The 20861-nt window shown below is 44.0% G+C and overlaps 1 protein-coding gene across 1 annotated transcript in view; it reads left to right on the forward strand.

The window, feature by feature from the left end:
- Positions 1–2980: 2980 nt before the first annotated feature.
- LOC311100037 (nuclear pore complex protein Nup214-like) overlaps positions 2981–20861 on the forward strand; it is an 84290-nt gene continuing 66409 nt past the window's right edge. Inside the window, exons 1-14 of the mRNA XM_084140778.1 lie at positions 2981–3128; positions 12376–12571; positions 12697–12851; positions 13182–13380; positions 13503–13573; positions 13694–13757; positions 13886–13989; positions 14149–14255; positions 14476–14542; positions 15091–15217; positions 16328–16486; positions 16655–17120; positions 20429–20574; positions 20735–20808. Coding sequence (XP_083996904.1) covers positions 3087–3128; positions 12376–12571; positions 12697–12851; positions 13182–13380; positions 13503–13573; positions 13694–13757; positions 13886–13989; positions 14149–14255; positions 14476–14542; positions 15091–15217; positions 16328–16486; positions 16655–17120; positions 20429–20574; positions 20735–20808 — 1977 coding nt within the window. The 5' untranslated portion in view covers positions 2981–3086. The remainder of the gene's footprint in view (positions 3129–12375; positions 12572–12696; positions 12852–13181; positions 13381–13502; positions 13574–13693; positions 13758–13885; positions 13990–14148; positions 14256–14475; positions 14543–15090; positions 15218–16327; positions 16487–16654; positions 17121–20428; positions 20575–20734; positions 20809–20861) is intronic.

Raw genomic sequence — 20861 nt, forward strand, 5'->3', positions numbered from 1 at the left:
ACATGCATCTGTATAAAATAAAATGTTATTTGTCACGTGCGCCGAATACAACAGGTGTAGACCTTACTGTGAAATGCTAACTTACAAGCCCTTAACCAACAATGCAGTTTTTAAGAAAAATAAGAGTTAAGAAAATATTTACTAAATAAACTAAAGTTTTTAAAAAAAAGTTACAAAATAAAATAACAATAACGAGGTTATATACAGGGGATACCGGTACCGAGTCAATGTGTGGGGGTACAGGTTAGTCAAGGTAATTGTGGTAAAATGTACATGTAGGTAGGGGTAAAGTGACTATGCATAGATAATAAACAGTGAGTAGCAGCAGCGTACAAAAAAGGGGGGGTCAATGCAAATAGTCCGGGTAGCCATTTGATTAACTGTTCAGCAGTCTTATGGCTTGGGGGTAGAAGCTGTTAAGGAGCCTTTTGGACCTAGACTTGGCGCTCCGGTACCGCTTGCCTTGCAGTAGCAGAGAGAACAGTCTATGACTAGGGTGGCTGTAGTCTTTGATAATTTTCCATAGGCCACAAAAAAAGGTTGCCGTGCGGTAGCAGAGAGAACAGTTTATGACTAGGGTGGCTGGGGTCTTTGACAATTTTCCACAGGCCACAAAAAAAGGTAGGGGAGTTGATCAGAAAAACAGTCAGTATCTGGTGTGATCACCATTTGCCTCATGCAGTGCGACACATAGAGTTGATTAGGCTGTTGATTGTGGGCTGTGGAATGTTGTCCCACTCCTCTTCAAGGGCTGTGCGATGTTGCTGGATATTGGAAGGAACTGGAACATGCTGTCGTACAATTCGATCCAGAGCATCCCAAACATGCTCAATGGATGACATGTCTGGTGAGTATGCATGCCATGGAAGAACTCTGACATTTTCAGCTTCCAGGAATTGTGTACAGATCCTTGCGACATGTCGCCGTGCATTATCATGCTGAAACATGAGGTGATGGCGGCGGATGAGTGGCATGACAGTGGGCCTCAGGATCTCGTCACGGTATCTCAAATCAAATCAAATCAAATGGTATTTGTCACATGCGCCGAATACAACCTTACCGTGAAATGCTTACTTACAAGCCCTTAACCAACAATGCAGTTCAAGAAATAGAGTTAAGAAAAGATTTACTAAATAAAAAAAAGTAAAAAATAAAAATAAAAAAAGTACCACAATAAAATTACATAACAATAACAAGGCTATATACAGGGGGTACCGGTACCGAGTCAATGTGCGGGGGTACAGGTTAGTCGAGGTAATTTGTACATGTAGGTAGGGGTAAAGTGACTATGCATAGATAATAAACAGTGAGTAGCAGCAGTGTAAAACAAATGGGGGTGGTCAATGTAAATAGTCCGGGTGACCATTTGATTAATTGTTCAGCAGTCTTATGGCTTGGGGGTAGAAGCTGTTAAGGAGCTTTGAGGACTTTGAGGATCTGGGGACCCATGTCATATCTTTTCAGTCTCCTGAGGGGGAAAAGGTGTTGTCGTGCCCTCTTCATGACTGTCTTGGTGTGTTTGGACCATGATAGTTTGTTGGTGATGTGGACACCAAGGAACTTGAAACTCTCTAATTTCTGTGCATTCAAATTGCCATCGATAAAATGCAATTGTGTTTGTTGTCCGTAGCTTATTCCTGCCCATACCATAACCCCACCGCCACAATGGGGCACTCTGTTCACAACGTTGACATTAGCAAACCGCTTGCCCACAAGACACCATACACGCTGTCTGCCATCTGCCCGATACAGTTGAAACCAAGATTCATCCGTGAAGAGCACACTTCTCCAGCGTGCCAGTGGCCATGGAAGGTGAGCATTTGCCCACTGAAATCAGTTACGACGCCAAACTGCAGTCAGGTCAAGACCCTGGTGAGGATGACGAGCATGGAGATGAGCTTCCTTGAGACGGTTTCTGACAGTTTGTGCAGAAATTCTTCAGTTGTGCAAACCCACAGTTTCATCAGCTGTCCGGGTGTCTGGTCTCAGACGCTCCCGCAGGTGAAGAAGCCGGATGTAGAGGTCCTGGGCTGGCGTGGTTACACGTGGTCTGTGGTTGTGAGGCTGGTTGGACATACTGCCAAATTATATAAAATGACATTGGAGGTAGCTTATGGTAGATAAATTAACAATTCTCTGGTAACAGCTCTGGTGGACATTCCTGCAGTCAGCATGCCAATTACACACTCCCTCAAAACTTGACACATTGTCCCCAGCACAAGGTGAATGATGTGTAATGATCATGCTGTTTAATCAGCTTCTTGATATGCCACACCTGTCAGGTGGATGGATTATCTTGGCAAAGAAGAAATGCTCACTAACAGGGATGTAAACAAATTTGTACACAACATTTGAGAGAAATAAGCGTTTTGTGCGTATGGACATATCTGGGATCTTTTATTTCAGCTCATGAAACATGGGACCAACGCTTTACATGTTTTGTTTATATTTTTGTTCAGTAGAAATTGGTCTCTTGTGCTGGGCAATGAGTTTAACAGAGTGCTGGTGACTCCTTACTTCACTGCAATGCAATACACTGAGTATACCAAACATTAGGAACACGTTCCTAATATTGAGTTGCTGCCTCACCCTTTTCCCTTCAGAACAGCCTCAATTTGTCGGGACATAGGCTCTACAAGGTGTCGAAAGCGTTCCACAGGGATGCTGGCCCATGTTGAACAGCAGCGTTGCAATTCCATAGTTTTTTTTTAAGGTTTCCTCGTTACCATACGAAAGTGACGTCATGATTTGTGCTGCTGGCGGAATACCCGTTCTTATTATGCTGCATTCAAACACTAGTCAAAACTAGGAAACTCGAACATTTCTGACTCGCTGATTCGTTGAACGCGGGACGTGTATAACTGCAACCAGATAGCATGTCGGACATTTCCGAATTTCCTAGTTCCGACTAGTACATGAACGTGGTATTATACCTCAGTGCAGAACACTAGTGTCACTTCCGTATTGCGTTTCTCAAAATTCGAGCGCGGTATGATTTCGTTTCATGTGGGAACGAAAAGTTAACCCGTGTATATTTCTTAGAGTTCGGTTGTAGCCAAAACAATTTTACCTGCTGTTAGTTCAACATGAGTGACGACCCGGACTCTCCTCCCGAAAGGGAAATGAAGGTAGGCAAACTATTGTACGTAGCTAGGTTCTGAAGTGGTTTGTTAGCTAACGTTAGCTAGCTAGATATCTAGCTAACGTTAGCTAAAGGCAACAGGGACGGGTTAACTCGTTTTCGTTTAGTCCTGGGGATAACCCTCCAATTGAAGTACTGTATTGGCTATTTCTTACAGCCCAATGCCCACAATGTTACTGGCTAACGTTAGTAGCTTGCTTATACTTTAGTCGAAGATAGCTAGCTAAGGCAGACTCCGCTAGGTAGCTAACAACAACATCACGAACATCAACGTCTCCATAAAAGCAATGTAACGTTATGGGTTAACAACAGTTGATAGCTACCTAGCTAGCTGTGTACAATTGGGTGTCTAACACTGACCTTCAGCTGTAATTTAGTAAGTCACGTTTGTTATGCCAGCTAGTTAGCTACTAACTACTGTAAAAAAAAATATATATCTATTTTTTTATGGACAAAAGCACAAATACAAAAACAGAAATATACAGACGAGTACATAAACCTAGCTAACGTAGACAGGGGTATTACATGTCAAAAGACATTATACATTTGTCAATGTTTTATGGTACATACTGCTTTTTTGTTTTTACATTTACTGATAATTTCAAATTAATGTTTCAGTTCTATCTTAAACAATGTAAAGATGGGTTTGTTCTCTGCACACTTAATCTTATGGATAAAGAAACTTCCAAGAACAATAAACAAATTAACAATGACAATTTAAATTGGGGTTGATATCAGTTGGGTCAAAATAAAACACAGGTTAATATCAGAGTCTTCCAAATAAACATTAACAGTAGTTTCCCTTAAAGTATTCTAACTCAATCCAAAATCTTCTGACATGAGAGCAGTCCCAAAATAGATGGTCAAGAGTTTCTGGGTCACAACCACAAAACACACATTTGTCATCAATAACAATTTTGAAGGTCTTTACAGGGTAGATGATATGAATGAGTTTATATGATGCCAGACATGCATCTCTGCATGTCTGGCAGACATATCAGTATGGATGACGGATCACCACCTCAAGCTGAACCTTGGCAAGACGGAGCTGCTCTTCCTCCCGGGGAAGGACTGCCCGTTCCATGATCTCGCCATCACGGTTGACAACTCCATTGTGTCCTCCTCCCAGAGTGCGAAGAGCCTTGGCGTGACCCTGGACAACACCCTGTCGTTCTCCGCTAACATCAAGGCGGTGACCCGATCCTGTAGGTTCATGCTCTACAACATTCGGAGAGTACGACCCTGCCGTACACAGGAAGCGGCACAGGTCCTAATCCAGGCACTTGTCGTCTCCCGTCTGGATTACTGCAACTCGCTGTTGGCTGGGCTCCCTGCCTGTGCCATTAAACCCCTACAACTCATCCAGAATGCCGCAGCCCGTCTGGTGTTCAACCTTCCCAAGTTCTCTCACGTCACCCCGCTCCTCCGCACACTCCACTGGCTTCCAGTTGAAGCTCGCATCTGTTACAAGACCATGGTGCTTGCCTATGGAGCTGTGAGGGGAACGGCACCTCCGTACCTTCAGGCTCTGATCAGTCCCTACACCCAAACGAGGGCATTGCGTTCATCCACCTCTGGCCTGCTGGCTCCCCTTCCTCTGCGGAAGCATAGTTCCCGCTCAGCCCAGTCAAAACTGTTCGCTGCTCTGGCACCCCAATGGTGGAACAAGCTCCCTCACGACGCCAGGACAGCGGAGTCACTCACCACCTTCCGGAGACATTTGAAACCCCACCTCTTTAAGGAATACCTGGGATAGGATAAAGTAATCCTTCTACCCCCCCCCCCCCCCCCCCCCCCCCCCAAAAAATATAATAATAATAATAATAATTTGTAAAGTGGTTATCCCACTGGCTACAGGGTGAATGCACCAATTTGTAAGTCGCTCTGGATAAGAGCGTCTGCTAAATGACGTAAATGTAAATATGATGCTTCTTTCACCTTGTTAGATATACAGTATTTGCTAGACAACGTGACTTTGTTCCAGTTCAGTCCCAGGGCTGCATTCCAGTATATTCTAGCAGAAGGAATAGTAACACCTTGACAGAGTTTTATTGTACTGTGTATGTATTTATGTATGTATGTAAAGTATGAATGTGTATTTTATTACAATTAGAGTTTAAAATGTAAATTCCCTCTAGCTGAATTGAGGCAGCAAATTCCTCAATAGTTGCACATGGAGTACTGTTATTCTCCTAAAAGAAGAGTATCACCTGTAGGTACAGCTCCAACAACTATTTGAAACTCCTCAGGATGATTGGAACATAGTGTGTTCTCATGAATTCTGGATGATTATATAGTTGTCCATCATTATTCAATAATTGTTTAACCCAGATAATGCTGTTGTCAAACCAGTTCTGGAAAAATAAAGACTTGTTTTTGTATCTTATGTCTCTATTATTCCAGATTGTATATCTACACTATATATACAAAAGTATGTGGACAACCCTTCAAATTAGTGGTTTTGGCTATTTCAGCCACACCCGTTGCTGATAGGTGTATAAAATCGAGCACACAGCCATGCAATCTCCATAGACAAATAGACTCAGTGATTTTCAACGTGGCACCGTCATAGGATGCCACCTTTCCAACAAGTCTGTTTGCCAAATTTCTGCCCCCAGTCAACTGTAAGTGCTGTTATTGTGAAGTGGAAAATTGAAGGAGCAACAACGGTTCAGCCGCGAAGTGGTAGGCCACACAAGCTCACAGAACGGGACCGCCGAGTGCTGAATCGCGTAGTGCGTAAAAACTGTCTGTCCTCTGGGAGGAAACATGGCACCTCTCATCACCTGGCCAATACCATCCCTACGGTGAAGCATGTTGGTGGCAGCATCATGCTGTGGGGGTGTTTTTCAGCGGCAGGGACTGGGAGACTAGTCAGGATCGAGGGAAAGATGAACGGAGCAAAGTACAGTGAGATCCTTGATGAAAACCTGCTCCAGAGCGCTCAGGACCTCAGACTAGAGCGAAGGTTCACCTTCCAATAGGACAACGACACTAAGCACACAGCCAAGACAACGCAGGAGTGGCTTCGGGACAAGTCTCTGAATGTCCTTGAGTAGCCCAGCCAGAGCCCGTACTTGAACCCAATCGAACATCTCTGGAGAGACCTGAAGATAGCTGTGCAGTGATGCTCCCCATCCAACCTGAAAGAGCTTGAGAGGATCTGCAGAGAAGAATGGGAGAAACTCCCCAAATACAGGTGTGCCAAGCTTGTAGTGTCATACCCAAGAAGACTTGAGGCTGTAATCGCTGCCAAAGGTGCTTCAACAAAGTACTGAGTAAAGGGTCTGAACACTTATGTAAATGTGGTATTTCCTTTTTAATACATTTACAAAAATGTATAACCTGTTTTTGCTTTGCTATTATGGGGTATTGTGTGTAGATTGATGAGGGAAAAAATATTTGATCAATTTTACAATAAGGCTGTAACGTAACAAAGTGGAAAAGTGAAGGGGTCTGAATACTTTCCGAGTGCACTGTATGTCTGCCCTTCATAAAACCAGATTGGTATCGTCAATGACTTCGTCAAGACCATTTTGAAGTCTTTCTGCAAAGATGGATGCTAGTAGCTTTCTATCATTGTTCATTATTATGATTGGTCTGCAATGTTCTATGATCATGGGATTTGTTTGTTTTGGGAGTTACAGAAATGAGGCCTTGAGTCATAGAAACAGGCCGGACCCCTAAGTCAATTGCCTCCTTAAAGACATTAAATGTAAATTCAACAATATCCTCCTGAAAATCTTCATAGAATTCACTAATAATGCCATCATTTTTACATTTACATTTTAGTCATTTTAGCAGACGCTCATATCCAGAGCGACTTACAGTTAGTGAGTGCATCAATTTTTTAATACTGGCCCCCCGTGGGAATCGAACCCACAACCCTGGCGTTGCAAACGCCATGCTCTACCAACTGAGCTACATCCCTGCTGGCCATTCCCTCCCCTACCCTGGACGACGCTGGGCCAATTGTGCGCCGCCCCATGGGTCTCCCGGTCACGGCCAGCTACGACAGAGCCTGGATTCGAACCAGGATCTCTAGTGGCACAGCTAGCACTAGCACTGCGATGCAGTGCCTTAGACCACTGCGCCACTTTTTTGCTATAGATTGTGAAAGTATTTTTTATCATTCCCTGGAGATTTGTTCTCTTTTAACTTGCTGATACATTTTTTTATTTCAATAATAGAGAAATTCATCACATGACTTTTTGAAGTCTTAATCTATGAACTTTGCATAGTCTTTGACAGAGTCCAGAAAGGCATACATGTCACTAGTAGGACAGGCATTACTGGTGTAAAATAAAATTGTATTTGTCACATGCACAGAATACAACAGGTGCTTACTTACAAGCCCTTAACCTACAATGCAGTTTTAAGAAAAATAAGATTTATATTGACTAAATAAACTAAAGTAAAAAAAGTAACACAAAATAACAATAACGAGGCTATACAGGGGCTACCGGTACCGAGTCAATGTGTGGAGGTACAGGTTAGTTGAGGTAATTGAGGTAATATGTACATTACATTTACATTTTAGTCATTTAGCAGACATTCTTATCCAGAGCGACTTACAGTTAGTGAATACATATATTTTTATACTGGCCCCCCGTGGGAATCGAACCCACAACCCTGGCGTTGCAAACGCCATGCTCTATCAACTGAGCTACATCCCTGCCGGCCATTCCCTCCCCTACCCTGGACGACGCTGGGCCAATTGTGCGCCGCCCATGAGTCTCCCGGTCGCGGCCGGCTGCGACAGAGCCTGGATTCGAACCAGGATCTCTAGTGGCACAGTTAGCACTGCGATGCAGTGCCTTAGACCACTGCGCCACTCAGGAGTTCAAGTAGATGTACATGTAGGTAGGGGTAAAGTCACTATGCATAGATAAATATTACCGTAGCTATATTAAGCTTATAAATATAAGTAAATTCAGTATATATATTTTTTGCTATAGATTGTGAAAGTATTTTTTTATTTTTTTTACCTTCCTGTAACCAACTTCTTGATCTTACAAATTCCCCTTTTGCTCTCTCTTCATACATTCGGTCCAGTTCTAGTTGTAAAAAAATTATTCACCCTTCTTCATCAAGGTCCACCATAGAGATTAAATAAAGTATTTCCTTAACACATTTCTCTTTTCTCAGTCTTTTAAGTTAAGCAATTTCTTTACCTCTCTTCATGGCTGTTTGTCTTATTTCATACTTCATTAATTCTAAATATTTCCCATAAGTCTTAGGTAGATTGTATAATATCTTTGGCAGCCATCTTGAATTTATAATCTCCCAACAACCTACTATTGAGTTTCCAATAAATTTGGTTTATTAACTTCAAAGCTATTCATATTTACTGATAATAATATATAACTTTATGATCAGTAAGAATAGATTGTTCAATGGATACCTTGATTACAGTATTATCTAATGAATTAGAAGTCAACCAGAAGTCAATTCTTTACTGTCTGGGCATGTCCTTGTTACACCAAGTGAAGTCCATATCCTTATTAGGATATTTAGATATGGATATATCGAATAACCCAAGACCAAGACATAGATTATTAAACTCAGGATTAACAATGATGGATCCAATTAGGGAAGGGGTGGTGGGGTTGGAAAGTAATAAAGGGAATTATATTTCAAAAATGGATATGAATGTGTGTGTGTGTGTGTGTGTGTGTGTGTGTGTGTGTGTATAAAAATATATATCTAAAAATATTTAACCTCAGCGAAAAAAGAAACGTCCCTTTTTCAGGACCCTGTCTTTCAAAGATAATTCGTAAAAATCCACAACTTCACAGATCTTAATTGTAAAGGGCTTAAACACTTTCCCATGCTTGTTCAATTAACCATAAACAATTAATGAACATGCACCTGTGGAACGGTCGTTAAGACACTAACAGATTACAGACGGTAGGCAATTAAGGTCACAGTTATGAAAACTTAGGACACTAACGAGGCCTTTCTACTGACTCTGAAAAACACCAAAAGAAAGATGCCCAGGGTTCCTGCTCATCTGCGTGAACGTGCCTTAGGCATGCTACAAGGAGGCATGAGGACTGCAGATGTGGCCAGGGCAATAAATTGCAGGGCAATAAATGTCCGTACTGTGAGACGCCTAAGACAGCGCTACAGGGAGACAGGACGGACAGCTGATCGTCCTCGCAGTGCCAGACCACGTGTAACAACACCTGCACAGGATCGGTACATCCGAACATCACACCTGTGGGACAGGTACAGGATGGCAACAACAACTGCCCGAGTTACACCAGGAACGCACAATCCCTCCATCAGTGCCTAGACCAGGGTTCTTCAATTCCGGTCCTGGAGGGCCGAAACACCTCTGTTTTTCATCCTCTCCTTCTAATCAGGGGCTAATTCAGACCTGGGACACCAGGTGAGTGCAATTAACTACCAGGTAGAAATAAAAAACAGAAGTGTTTCGGCCCTCCAGGACTGGAATTGAAGAACCCTGGCCTAGACTGTCCGCAATAGGCTGAGAGAGGCTGGACTTAGGGCTTGTAGGCCTGTTGTAAGGCAGGTCCTCACCAGACATCACCGGCAACAACGTCGCCTATGAGCACAAACCCACCGTCGCTGGACCAGACAGGACTGGCAAAAAGTGCTCTTCACTGACGAGTCGCGGTTTTGTCTCACCAGGGGTGATGGTCGGATTCGCGTTGAAGGAATGAGCGTTAAACCGAGGCCTGTACTCAGGAGCGGGATCGATTTGGGGGTGGAGGGTCCGTCATGGTCTGGGGCGGTGTGTCACAGCATCATCGGACTGAGCTTGTTGTCATTGCAGGCAATCTCAACGCTGTGCGTTACAGGGAAGATATCCTCCTCCCTCATGTGGTACTCTTCCTGCAGGCTCATCCTGACATGACCCTCCAGCATGACAATGCCACCAGCTATACTGCTCGTTTTGTGCGTGATTTCCTGCAAGACAGGAATGTCAGTGTTCTGCCATGGCCAGCGAAGAGCCCGGATCTCAATCCCATTGAGCACGTCTGGGACCTGTTGGATCGGAGGGTGAGGACTAGGACTTAATGGGTGCACTGCAGTACTTAATGCAGCTGGTGGCCACACCAGATACCCCCCCCCCCCCCCCCTTGTTGAGGGACACATTATTCAATTTCTGTTAGTCACATGTCTGTGGAAGTTGTTCAGTTTATGTCTCAGTTGTTGAATGTTATGTTCATAGAAGTATTTACCCATGTTAAGTTTGCTTAAAATAAACACAGTTGACAGTGAGAGGACGTTTATTATATATATATATATATATATATATATATATATATATATATATATATATATATATATATATATATATATATATATATATATATATATATATATGCGAGGGGGAAAAAACATGTGGGGATTGGAAGTGATGCAGACAATTACATTGATGAAAGTTACAATCTATCCCCCCATTCCATTACACCATAGCCTACTTGTCAACAGGATGTTTATATAACATTTTCAGAAATTGACCATATTAAATTATCATTGTAATTGCGTACAAAATTATGTCAGACATGCAGCTACACCAATGCTCTTTTTGCTGATGTCTGGGATGAATGCAGGAGCAGATTTCAGGAGCAGGACAAGACACCCTATTTTGGACGGATGACTCACATAAGAGCATGTACGTGATAATCATAGAAGCCAGATAGGCCTATGATGGTCAATGCTTCTTGACGGTGACATAAAGTGTATTTTCTTAGTCCATGTAAAGTGACACAGGATGGTCGTAATGCTTCATGAGTGTCATAAAGTGGGTTTTCTGCAAGTTATTTAAAATATGATGGGGAAAAAACTTGACTATAAAGAATTCATAACAACAACATAGGACTTAAGAAACACATTTCAAACGAACGGAAACTTCTTGGCAGGGAAAAAACACATTAGAATAAATGTGGGTTTTGACACTCCTTATGTAGGTGTCATAACCAGCCATAAAATAACACAATATACACTACATGACCAAAAGTATGTGGACACTTACTCATCGAACATCTCATTCCAAAATCATGGGCATTAAAATGGAGTTGGTCCCCCCTTTGCTGCTGTAACAGCCTCCACTCTTCTGGGAAGTCTTTCCACTAGATGTTGGAACATTGCTGCAGGGACTTGCTTCCATTCAGCCACGAGCATGCTTGGCATTGCGAATGGTGATCTTAGGCTTGTGTGCGGCTGCTCGGCCATGTAAACACATTTCGTGAAGCTCCCGACGAACAGTTATTGTGCTGATGTTGCTTCCAGAGGCAGTTTGGAACTCGGTAGTAAGTTTTGCAGCCGAGGACAGACTATTTTTACGCGCTTCAGCACTCGGCGGTCCCGTTCTGTGAGCTTGTGTGGCCTACCACTTCACGGCTGAGTTGTTGTTGCTCCTAGACGTTTCCACTTCACAATAACATAATTTTACAGTTGAACAGGGCAGCTCTAGCAGGGCAGAAATTTGACAAACTGACTTGTTGGAAAGGTGGCATCCTATGACAGTGCTACGTTGAAAGTCACTGAGCTCTTCAGTAAGGCCATTCTACTGCCAATGTTTGTCTATGGAGATTGAATGGCTGTGTGCTCGATTTTATACACCTGTCAGAAACGGGAGCGACTGAAATAGCCGAATCCACTAATTTGAAGGTGTCCCCACAACAGGTGTAAATATATGGGTCAGGACAGTGTTATGTCCCATGTTATGACATTATTACATGGTTATGACTGTCATAATGTGTTATAATGCTGGGTGTCAAGTAAAACGTTACCTAATTTTGATATCCTGAAATACACCTTTTAATTCTATTAATCACTTCAAATTCTTGAAATAATAACGTGTTTTGTTTGTTGTTGGATGAATAGATATGCCTTAATGAAAACATGACACTATTCAAATTCACTGTTAAAATTGTCCAACATCCAGAGTTTGGAGTCTTACTACTGATGTCCTTCCCTTTAAATACACCTCTTAAAACTGCTACTCTAGCGACATCCATAATAGGAGCATTTATTGCAGGAGGCATTCATTCCGCTGCTAGCTATCCCAACATTGGTGGTAGTAGTACTATAAAAACCACCACTAACTACCTAGTTGACTTATTTACAATCCTATCAACAATATATTTTTGTTAACATAGTCAATGTTCTTTACGGATCTTAAACCAGTAGCCTACAGTACAAGGGACATTCAGTGCCATCACGGTTATTAAGTATTTTATTATTCTTTTATGCAGGATTTTCAGTTCCGGCAAATGAAGAAAACCCGGGTATTTGATTCACCTGATGACCTGCCAAAGGACAGATCAAGTCTGCTCGCCGTCTCCAACAAATTCGGACTGACATTTGTCGGACTAGACAGAAAGATCAAGGTGTACCTCACGCGGGACATCCTAGCTGCAGACAAAGTTGATGGGAACTCCAATGAAATAAGTAAGAATGTCCTTACATTGGTCATTCCATCTTGTACAGTTTTTGCTAAGCAATTTTACTTGATTTTACCCTTTTCTCTCCATCTTACTCCCTTCTCTCTCATATCCCCTTTCTCTCTGCCTTAGTTGAGGGAATAGCAGCTTTGGCTGATGTTCCTGTGGAGTTGCCTGTGCACAACCTGAGCCTCAGTAGTGATGAGCTCACCCTGTCAGTCAGCGGCATGTCAGAGGAGTCTGGCCTGTCATTGGCCTTCTATGACGTCCGCACCTTCATCAACAAGGTGATTTAACTAACTCTCATAACAACACCCAACTGCTAATGGACCAGATAGATTGGTTTAGGTTCTAATATCTGCTACAAGATATGTGATATGCTCTTTTTCATTAGAATATGTTATGGCCTGCTTTTTTGAGAGGCAATATGTCCATCTTTGTTAGAAAACCACGTTTTTCAGAGTGATGTGATACGGTTTTGTCATGGTGAAACAGAGTCCAGAGTCCACGCTTTATCAACTACAAGCACACTAAGACTAGTCACCTCCACTTCTTCAGTTCCATATTTTCCCCACACACTTAATCCCCTAATTTCTATGGCTGTCCTCTTTCTCCAGGCCCGACCGCAGAAGTTGCCGTTTGTGACTCTGCGACCTGGAGTCGGCCTGGGCATAATTGTGCAGGACCTCAAATGGAATCCAGGGCAGGCGTCCATGCTGGCCACCTGTCTGTCTGACGGCAGCATGATGGTACTTGAGGTCACAGACAGTGTCACAGTGCAGGCCCAGCTCTCCGCCACCGAAGGAATCACCTGTGGTGAGTGTGACATAGTGTGTCATCACTTTGAGGAGTACATGCTGAAATTATTGTAATTTTTCATGTGATTGTCATTTCTACAGTTTTGCTCACTATTTCTGTCATCCTCTCTCTTCAAACAGTATGCTGGAGTCCCAAAGGAAAGCAAGTGGCAGCAGGAAAAATGAACGCGACAGTCAGTCAGTACACTCCAGTAAGTCTGTCCCAACAACTCGCAGTATAGTACGGAAATTGTAGACACACACATTATTCCTGTGACGTGTGTATGATGTATTATACGCCCTGGTGTGACTGACTGTGCTCTCCTGAACAGGGGCTTCAGGAGAAGAAAGTGATCCCTTGCCCAAGCTTCTACAGCTCTGACAACCCTGTCAAAGGTAAACTAGACACAGATCCCGCTGGCCTGAAGCAATAAACCTCTTAGCCTTTTTAGACATCTTCAGTGCCTTTATTCTCTGGACCCGATCTCAAATATATGTTTTCTTTGTTGTCCTTTCTCTGTCAGTGCTGGATGTGCAGTGGCTGAGTACGTTTGTGTTTGCCGTGGCGTATGCAGCAGCCGACGGCTGTCCAGAAACACCCCCTGAACTGGTGGTGATCTCCCTCCCTGTGAGTAGTACCACTGGTCTGTCATACATCTGAATGATGAGATCATTTTGCAGTGTTAATTATTAAAATATAAAAAGGTTCATTTCACTCAGTGACAAATGTTTTCCCTCCTAAGTGATAGATTATGGCATTTTGACAATTAACATGTTGATCTGACAGACAAAGACAGATAAGAGGGAGGAGAGGTACCTGAACTTCAACGACCCCGTCTACGGCACCTGCGCAGAGAGACAGCTCCACTACTTCCTCAGCCACATAGAGGACTGGTGAGACGCTCCCCACTCTGTATTCTGCCCTGCCTGTTCACAGAACACTGTGAAAGCTAAAAAGCTCGTATTTTCTTGTTTGCAGAAATTGGCTTTTGTATGCATACTCAGTTGGTATAAGCTCTGTTCTGTTTCCCTCAGGCTCTCCACTTCAATGTTTGAGGAACAACTGTGAGGTTGGTGAATCACATATACTCATTGTTGTTTCTCCTTCTTTCAGGGATGTTGTTCTTGCCGCATCGGCAGCCTCCATTGAAGTCAGTGTCATCGCCAAGCAAGAAGATAAGGTAATATTTGGGGACCAGCCATTGGTATGATTCTCACCTTGTGTCTTAGAAACTATAGCGGGTCAATGTGGATTTCTCAACTTCAGATGTCTTTGTGCAGCACGTAGTCAGATCCATTAGGTACCTTCCATAAGCAAACACCACCTCAGCATCTTCTGATAAATGATAATAGAGTAGCAAAGCCTGGGCAGCAGGTAGCCTAGCGGCTAAGAGCGTTGGGCCACTAACCGAAAAGTTGCTGGTTCGAATCCCCGAGCCGGCAAGGTGGCAAAACCTGCCGTTCTGCCCTTGAGCAAGGCAGTTAACCCCAAACAACAACTGCTCCCTGGGCGCGATGACGTGGACGTCGATTAAGGCAGCCCCCCGCACCTCTCTGATTCAGAGGGATTGGGTTAAATGCGGAAGACACATTTCGGTTGAATGCATTCCGTTGTGCAACTGACTAGGTATCCCCTTTCCCTTCCCAAAGGCCAACTGATATTGATCAAATGAGCCACTGACTGTCTATGTTGTCATGTAACCTCTCTGTGCCATGTGGTGTTGTTCAGACCAACTGGGAGCTGTGGCTACTGGAGGACGCCAGTAGGGGAGAGCTGCCTGTCTCTCAGAATAACGACGACACGCTGCCTTTGGGCCTGGCCATCGTCTACACCAGCCAGCAGGAGATCCACATCAGTGAGTGGTTGCTGCTCTCTCCTCTTCCAACTTTCCAGATTCTTCTATGACCCCATGCCAAACCGGTCACTTACTCCTTGATCCGCAGTAGGATTTGTAATTTTTAAAGGAAGCTATTTGACAGACACTTCCGCTAATCTGCCATATTGTTACCAGTCCAGTTTGTTCAGATCTGAGAATGTAGACTACACGGAAGCGTCAAGCAAAATAAGCTGGTGAACCATTTGGAATCAGCTGATATGTTGGTCAACCATGGCAGGATCAGTGAAAGTTGCACTTCAATTAGAAGCATAGTTACACATTTTTTTTATACACTGTCCAATGTTAATCTCCTCAGTAGCAGTTGGTAGGCAACGCTGGTTAGTGCATTTTTTTATTTTATTTTGGCAGCTGTGAGATGAATAGTGATAAACTACTGTCTCAGTGTCTACTGTTTAAGGCAGTCAGACAGTCACATAGCACCACTGATGTTGCTGTCTGGGCTCCCCACTCAAAAGGACTCCTCCAGCAAACCAAACCAGCAGTTTGTGCAGAATTTCAAAATGATTGTACTCTGATCAAACCCTGTCTCAAGTGAGACCTCAGCTGTATTGAAGAGAAAGAGCGAGGGAGAGATGGTGAGGCCCACGTTCATTAGAATGACTCAGACAAATGAAAGAACAACAAAAAAAGCAGAGCCAGACAAGTATGTCTGAGAATGTTGATGAGGTTTACCTTGAGCTTTCCAAACTTTTGTTTTCTCTATAGAGTGTCTCAGGCAAGCACACTCATTATTTGTCTCATCACTCTGGCCTTAGTGATGGTGCTTGGGGCTTTGTTTCTTATTAAGACCTTGAGGTCTCTTAATTCACACAGAAATATCACTTCCTATGCTCTGTCCTTGTACTTGTGTCTCTGCTTTTGTGTGTGTGGGCATGCATCTGCCTTGAGAGCTTTAGTGTGTGTTTGTCCGTGTGGGTGTTTGTGTGCCTTTCAATGGCTGTGTGTTTGCTTTTGTGTTGCAGTCTAAGTGTATGCCTGTGTGTTTCTCTCTGACTACCTATAGTTGTACTGCACTTCACTTGATGTCTCGTTGGCCCTCTCTAACATCTCTCTCCTATGTCGTTACAGCCGATGAGAAGACTTTGCCCCCGGTGCCCACTCTGCTGCTGCTGTCTACAGACGGAGTGTTGTGCCCCTTTTCACTGCTCAACCTCAACCCTGGGGCCAAGCAGCTGGTCTCTGCCCCCATTAACCTGGCCCTGGATGGAGAGAGACTGCCCCCTGCAGGTCTGGAGGAACTCTGCAGCGTCTTCATATTTACAAATAGTGTTTTTTTATTCTGTCACTGAAGACATTTGTCTTATGATACTTGCAATACCTAACTAACATAGTGTGGAGTACTTATAATAGTGTTGTGATATGGCCCACTAAAAGCAGCTCTCCTCTGCATTGCAGGTTCTGCAGCTCCCCCGCCCCCTTACCCAACCCCTCTCCCGTCAGCCCTGCGGGCGTTCCCTCCTCTCCGACCCCCCTCGGCCCCCACACAGACTCCCCCTGCCACCCTGTTCACCACCGCAGCCCCTGCCCCAGCTCCAGTCTCCTCACCCGGCTTCTCATTGTCCATGCCCCCTTCCTCCTCCGCTGTTCCCCCCTCTTTCTCTCTCGGGGGCTACACGGCCTTCAGCGTGGCCCCAGCCTCCGCTGGCTTCTCCTTCGCCTCCAAGCCCCTGACTGAGACCCCCGCCGAAGCCTCGGCCTTCTCCTTCAGTGCCCCCAAACCTCCAGTGGTGGAGACTACCCCGGACCCCTCCCCCGCTCCAACACCCACCCCCCAGCGCCTGGCCACCGCCTCCCCCATCACGGTGCTCCGAGGCACCCCAGAGCCAGCCACTCCCGCTGTGAAGATGAACCTCAATGACAGGTGAGAGGAGAGGTTGATATAACTTGCTGAATAACTTTGACTGTGTTCAGATATCTCTTAGATGCTAGCTGGCTGGCTTGGCTAGATACAGTGGGGGGGAAAAGTATTTAGTCAGCCACCAATTGTGCAAGTTCTCCCACATAAAAAGATGAGAGGCCTGTAATTTTCATCATACGTACACGTCAACTATGACAGACAAATTGAGAATTTTCTTTCCTGAAAATCACATTGTAGGATTTTTAATGAATTTATTTGCAAATTATGGTGTAAAATAAGTATTTGGTCAATAACAAAAGTTTCTCAATACTTTGTTATACAGTGGGGAAAAAAAGTATTTAGTCAGCCACCAATTGTGCAAGTTCTCCCACTTAAAAAGATGAGAGAGGCCTGTCATTTTCATCATAGGTACACGTCAACTATGACAGACAAAATTAGAAAAAAAATTCCAGAAAATCACATTGTAGGATTTTTAATGAATTTATTGGCATATGATGGTGGAAAATAAGTATTTGGTCAATAACAAAAGTTTCTCAATACTTTGTTATATACCCTTTGTTGGCAATGACACAGGTCAAACGTTTTCTGTAAGTCTTCACAAGGTTTTCACACACTGTTGCTGGTATTTTGGCCCATTCCTCCATGCAGATCTCCTCTAGAGCAGTGATGTTTTGGGGCTGTCGCTGGGCAACACAGACTTTCAACTCCCTCCAAAGATTTTCTATGGGGTTGAGATCTGGAGACTGGCTAGGCCACTCCAGGACCTTGAAATGCTTCTTACGAAGCCACTCCTTTGTTGCCCGGGCGGTGTGTTTGGGATCATTGTCATGCTGAAAGACCCAGCCACGTTTCATCTTCAATGCCCTTGCTGATGGAAGGAGGGTTTCACTCAAAATCTCACGATACATGGCCCCATTCATTCTTTCCTTTACACGGATCAGTCGTCCTGGTCCCTTTGCAGAAAAACAGACCCAAAGCATGATGTTTCCAACCCCATGCTTCACAGTAGGTATGGTGTTCTTTGGATGCAACTCAGCATTCTTTGTCCTCCAAACATGACGAGTTGAGTTTTTACCAAAAAGTTATATTTTGGTTTCATCTGACCATATGACATTCTCCCAATCCTCTTCTGGATCATCCAAATGCACTTCAGACGGGCCTGGACATGTACTGGCTTAAGCAGGGGGACACGTCTCGCACTACAGGATTTGAGTCCCTGGCGGCGTAGTGTGTTACTGATGGTTGGCTTTGTTACTTTGGTCCCAGCTCTCAGCAGGTCATTCACTAGGTCCCCCCGTGTGGTTCTGTGATTTTTGCTCACCGTTCTTGTGATCATTTTGACCCCACGGGGTGAGATCTTGCATGGAGCCCCAGATCGAGGGAGATTATCAGTGGTCTTGTATGTCTTCCATTTCCTAATAATTGCTCCCACAGTTGATTTCTTCAAACCAAGCTGCTTACCTGTTGCAGATTCAGTCTTCCCAGCCTGGTGCAGGTCTACAATTTTGTTTTTGGTGTCCTTTGAAAGCTCTTTGGTCTTGGCCATTGTGAAGTTTGGAGTGTGACTGTTTGAGGTTGTGGACAGGTGTCTTTTATACTGATAACAAGTTCAAACAGGTGCCATTAATACAGGTAACGAGTGGAGGACAGAGGAGCCTCTTAAAGAAGAAGTTACAGGTCTGTGAGAGCCAGAAATCTTGCTTGTTTGTAGGTGACCAAATACTTATTTTCCACCATAATTTGCAAATAAATTCATTAAAAATCCTACAATGGGATTTTATGGATTTTTTTTTCTCAATTTGTCTGTCATAGTTGACGTGTACCTATGATGAAAATTACAGGCCTCTCTCATCTTTTTAAGTGGGAGAACTTGCACAATTGGTGGCTGACTAAATACTTTTTTGCCCCACTGTATACCCTTTGTTGGCAATGACACAGGTCAAACTTTTTCTGTAAGTCTTCACAAGGTTTTCACACACTGTTGCTGGTATTTTGGCCCATTCCTCCATGCAGATCTCCTCTAGAGCAGTGATGTTTTGGGGCTGTCGCTGGGCAACACAGACTTTCAACTCCCTCCAAAGATTTTCTATGGGGTTGAGATCTGGAGACTGGCTAGGCCACTCCAGGACCTTGAAATGCTTCTTACGAAGCCACTCCTTCGTTGCCCGGGCGGTGTGTTTGGGATCATTGTCATGCTGAAAGACCCAGCCACGTTTCATCTTCAATGCCCTTGCTGATGGAAGGAGGGTTTCACTCAAAATCTCACGATACATGGCCCCATTCATTCTTTCCTTTACACGGATCAGTCGTCCTGGTCCCTTTGCAGAAAAACAGACCCAAAGCATGATGTTTCCAACCCCATGCTTCACAGTAGGTATGGTGTTCTTTGGATGCAACTCAGCATTCTTTGTCCTCCAAACATGACGAGTTGAGTTTTTACCAAAAAGTTCTATTTTGGTTTCATCTGACCATATGACATTCTCCCAATCCTCTTCTGGATCATCCAAATGCACTCTAGCAAACTTCAGACGGGCCTGGACATGTACTGGCTTAAGCAGGGGGACACGTCTGGCACTGCAGGATTTGAGTCCCTGGCGGCGTAGTGTGTTACTGATGGTAGGCATTGTTACTTTGGTCCCAGCTGTCTGCAGGTCATTCACTAGGTCCCCCCGTGTGGTTCTGGGATTTCTGCTCACCGTTCTTGTGATAATTTTGACCCCACGGGGTGAGATCTTGCGTGGAGCCCCAGATCGAGGGAGATTATCAGTGGTCTTGTATGTCTTCCATATCCTAATAATTGCTCCCACAATTGATTTCTTCAAACCAAGCTGCGTACCTATTGCAGATTCAGTCTTCCCAGCCTGGTGCAGGTCTACAATTTTGTTTCTGGTGTCCTTTGATAGCTCTTTGGTCTTGGCCATAGTGGAGTTTGGAGTGTGACTGTTTGAGGTTGTGGACAGGTGTCTTTTATACTGATAACAAGTTCAAACAGGTGCCATTAATACAGGTAACGAGTGGAGGACAGAGGAGCCTCTTAAAGAAGTTACAGGTCTGTGAGAGCCAGAAATCTTGCTTGTTTGTAGGTGACCAAATACTTATTTTCCACCATAATTTGCAAATAAATTCATTAAAAATCCTACAATGTGATTTTCTGGATTTTTTTTTCTTCTCAATTTGTCTGTCATAGTTGACGTGTACCTATGATGAAAATTACAGGCCTCTCTCATCTTTTTAAGTGGGAGAACTTGCACAATTGGTGGCTGACTAAATACTTTTTTTCCCCACTGTATGTTTCTGTTTCTGTCCCTCAGGTTCCTGGCAGTGGAGACCCCTGCTCCAGCTGCAGCTCCAGCCTCCCAGCCCTTCTCCTTCACCTCCATCCCCAAACCTGCCTTCTCTGAGCCCACCAGCCAGCCCGCCCTGCTGCCCATTGCCACCAAGCCCGCAGCCATGCCAGGTAAGGAGAATGATAAGCTTTATTTATACAGCATAATTCATACATACAGTATTTATATGAATGGCTTTGATTAAACAATACCATTTTAATTTGTATACCAACATTAGTATAGTTGTAGTTTGGTTTGTGATCCTTGATATCCATTCCGTCTCATCCCCAGTCCAAACCAGTACACCCCCCATGGTTGTACAGAAACCTGCCCCAGCCACCCAGACAAGTGCACCCACTCCACAGGTACTAAAACATCAGCCTGCTAAGATATTAGGCCACCAATCCATTTCTTGTAG

Source organism: Coregonus lavaretus (assembly GCF_964263955.1).
Source record: "Coregonus lavaretus genome assembly, chromosome: 24".
In the NCBI taxonomy this organism is placed as follows: Eukaryota; Metazoa; Chordata; class Actinopteri; order Salmoniformes; family Salmonidae; genus Coregonus; species Coregonus lavaretus.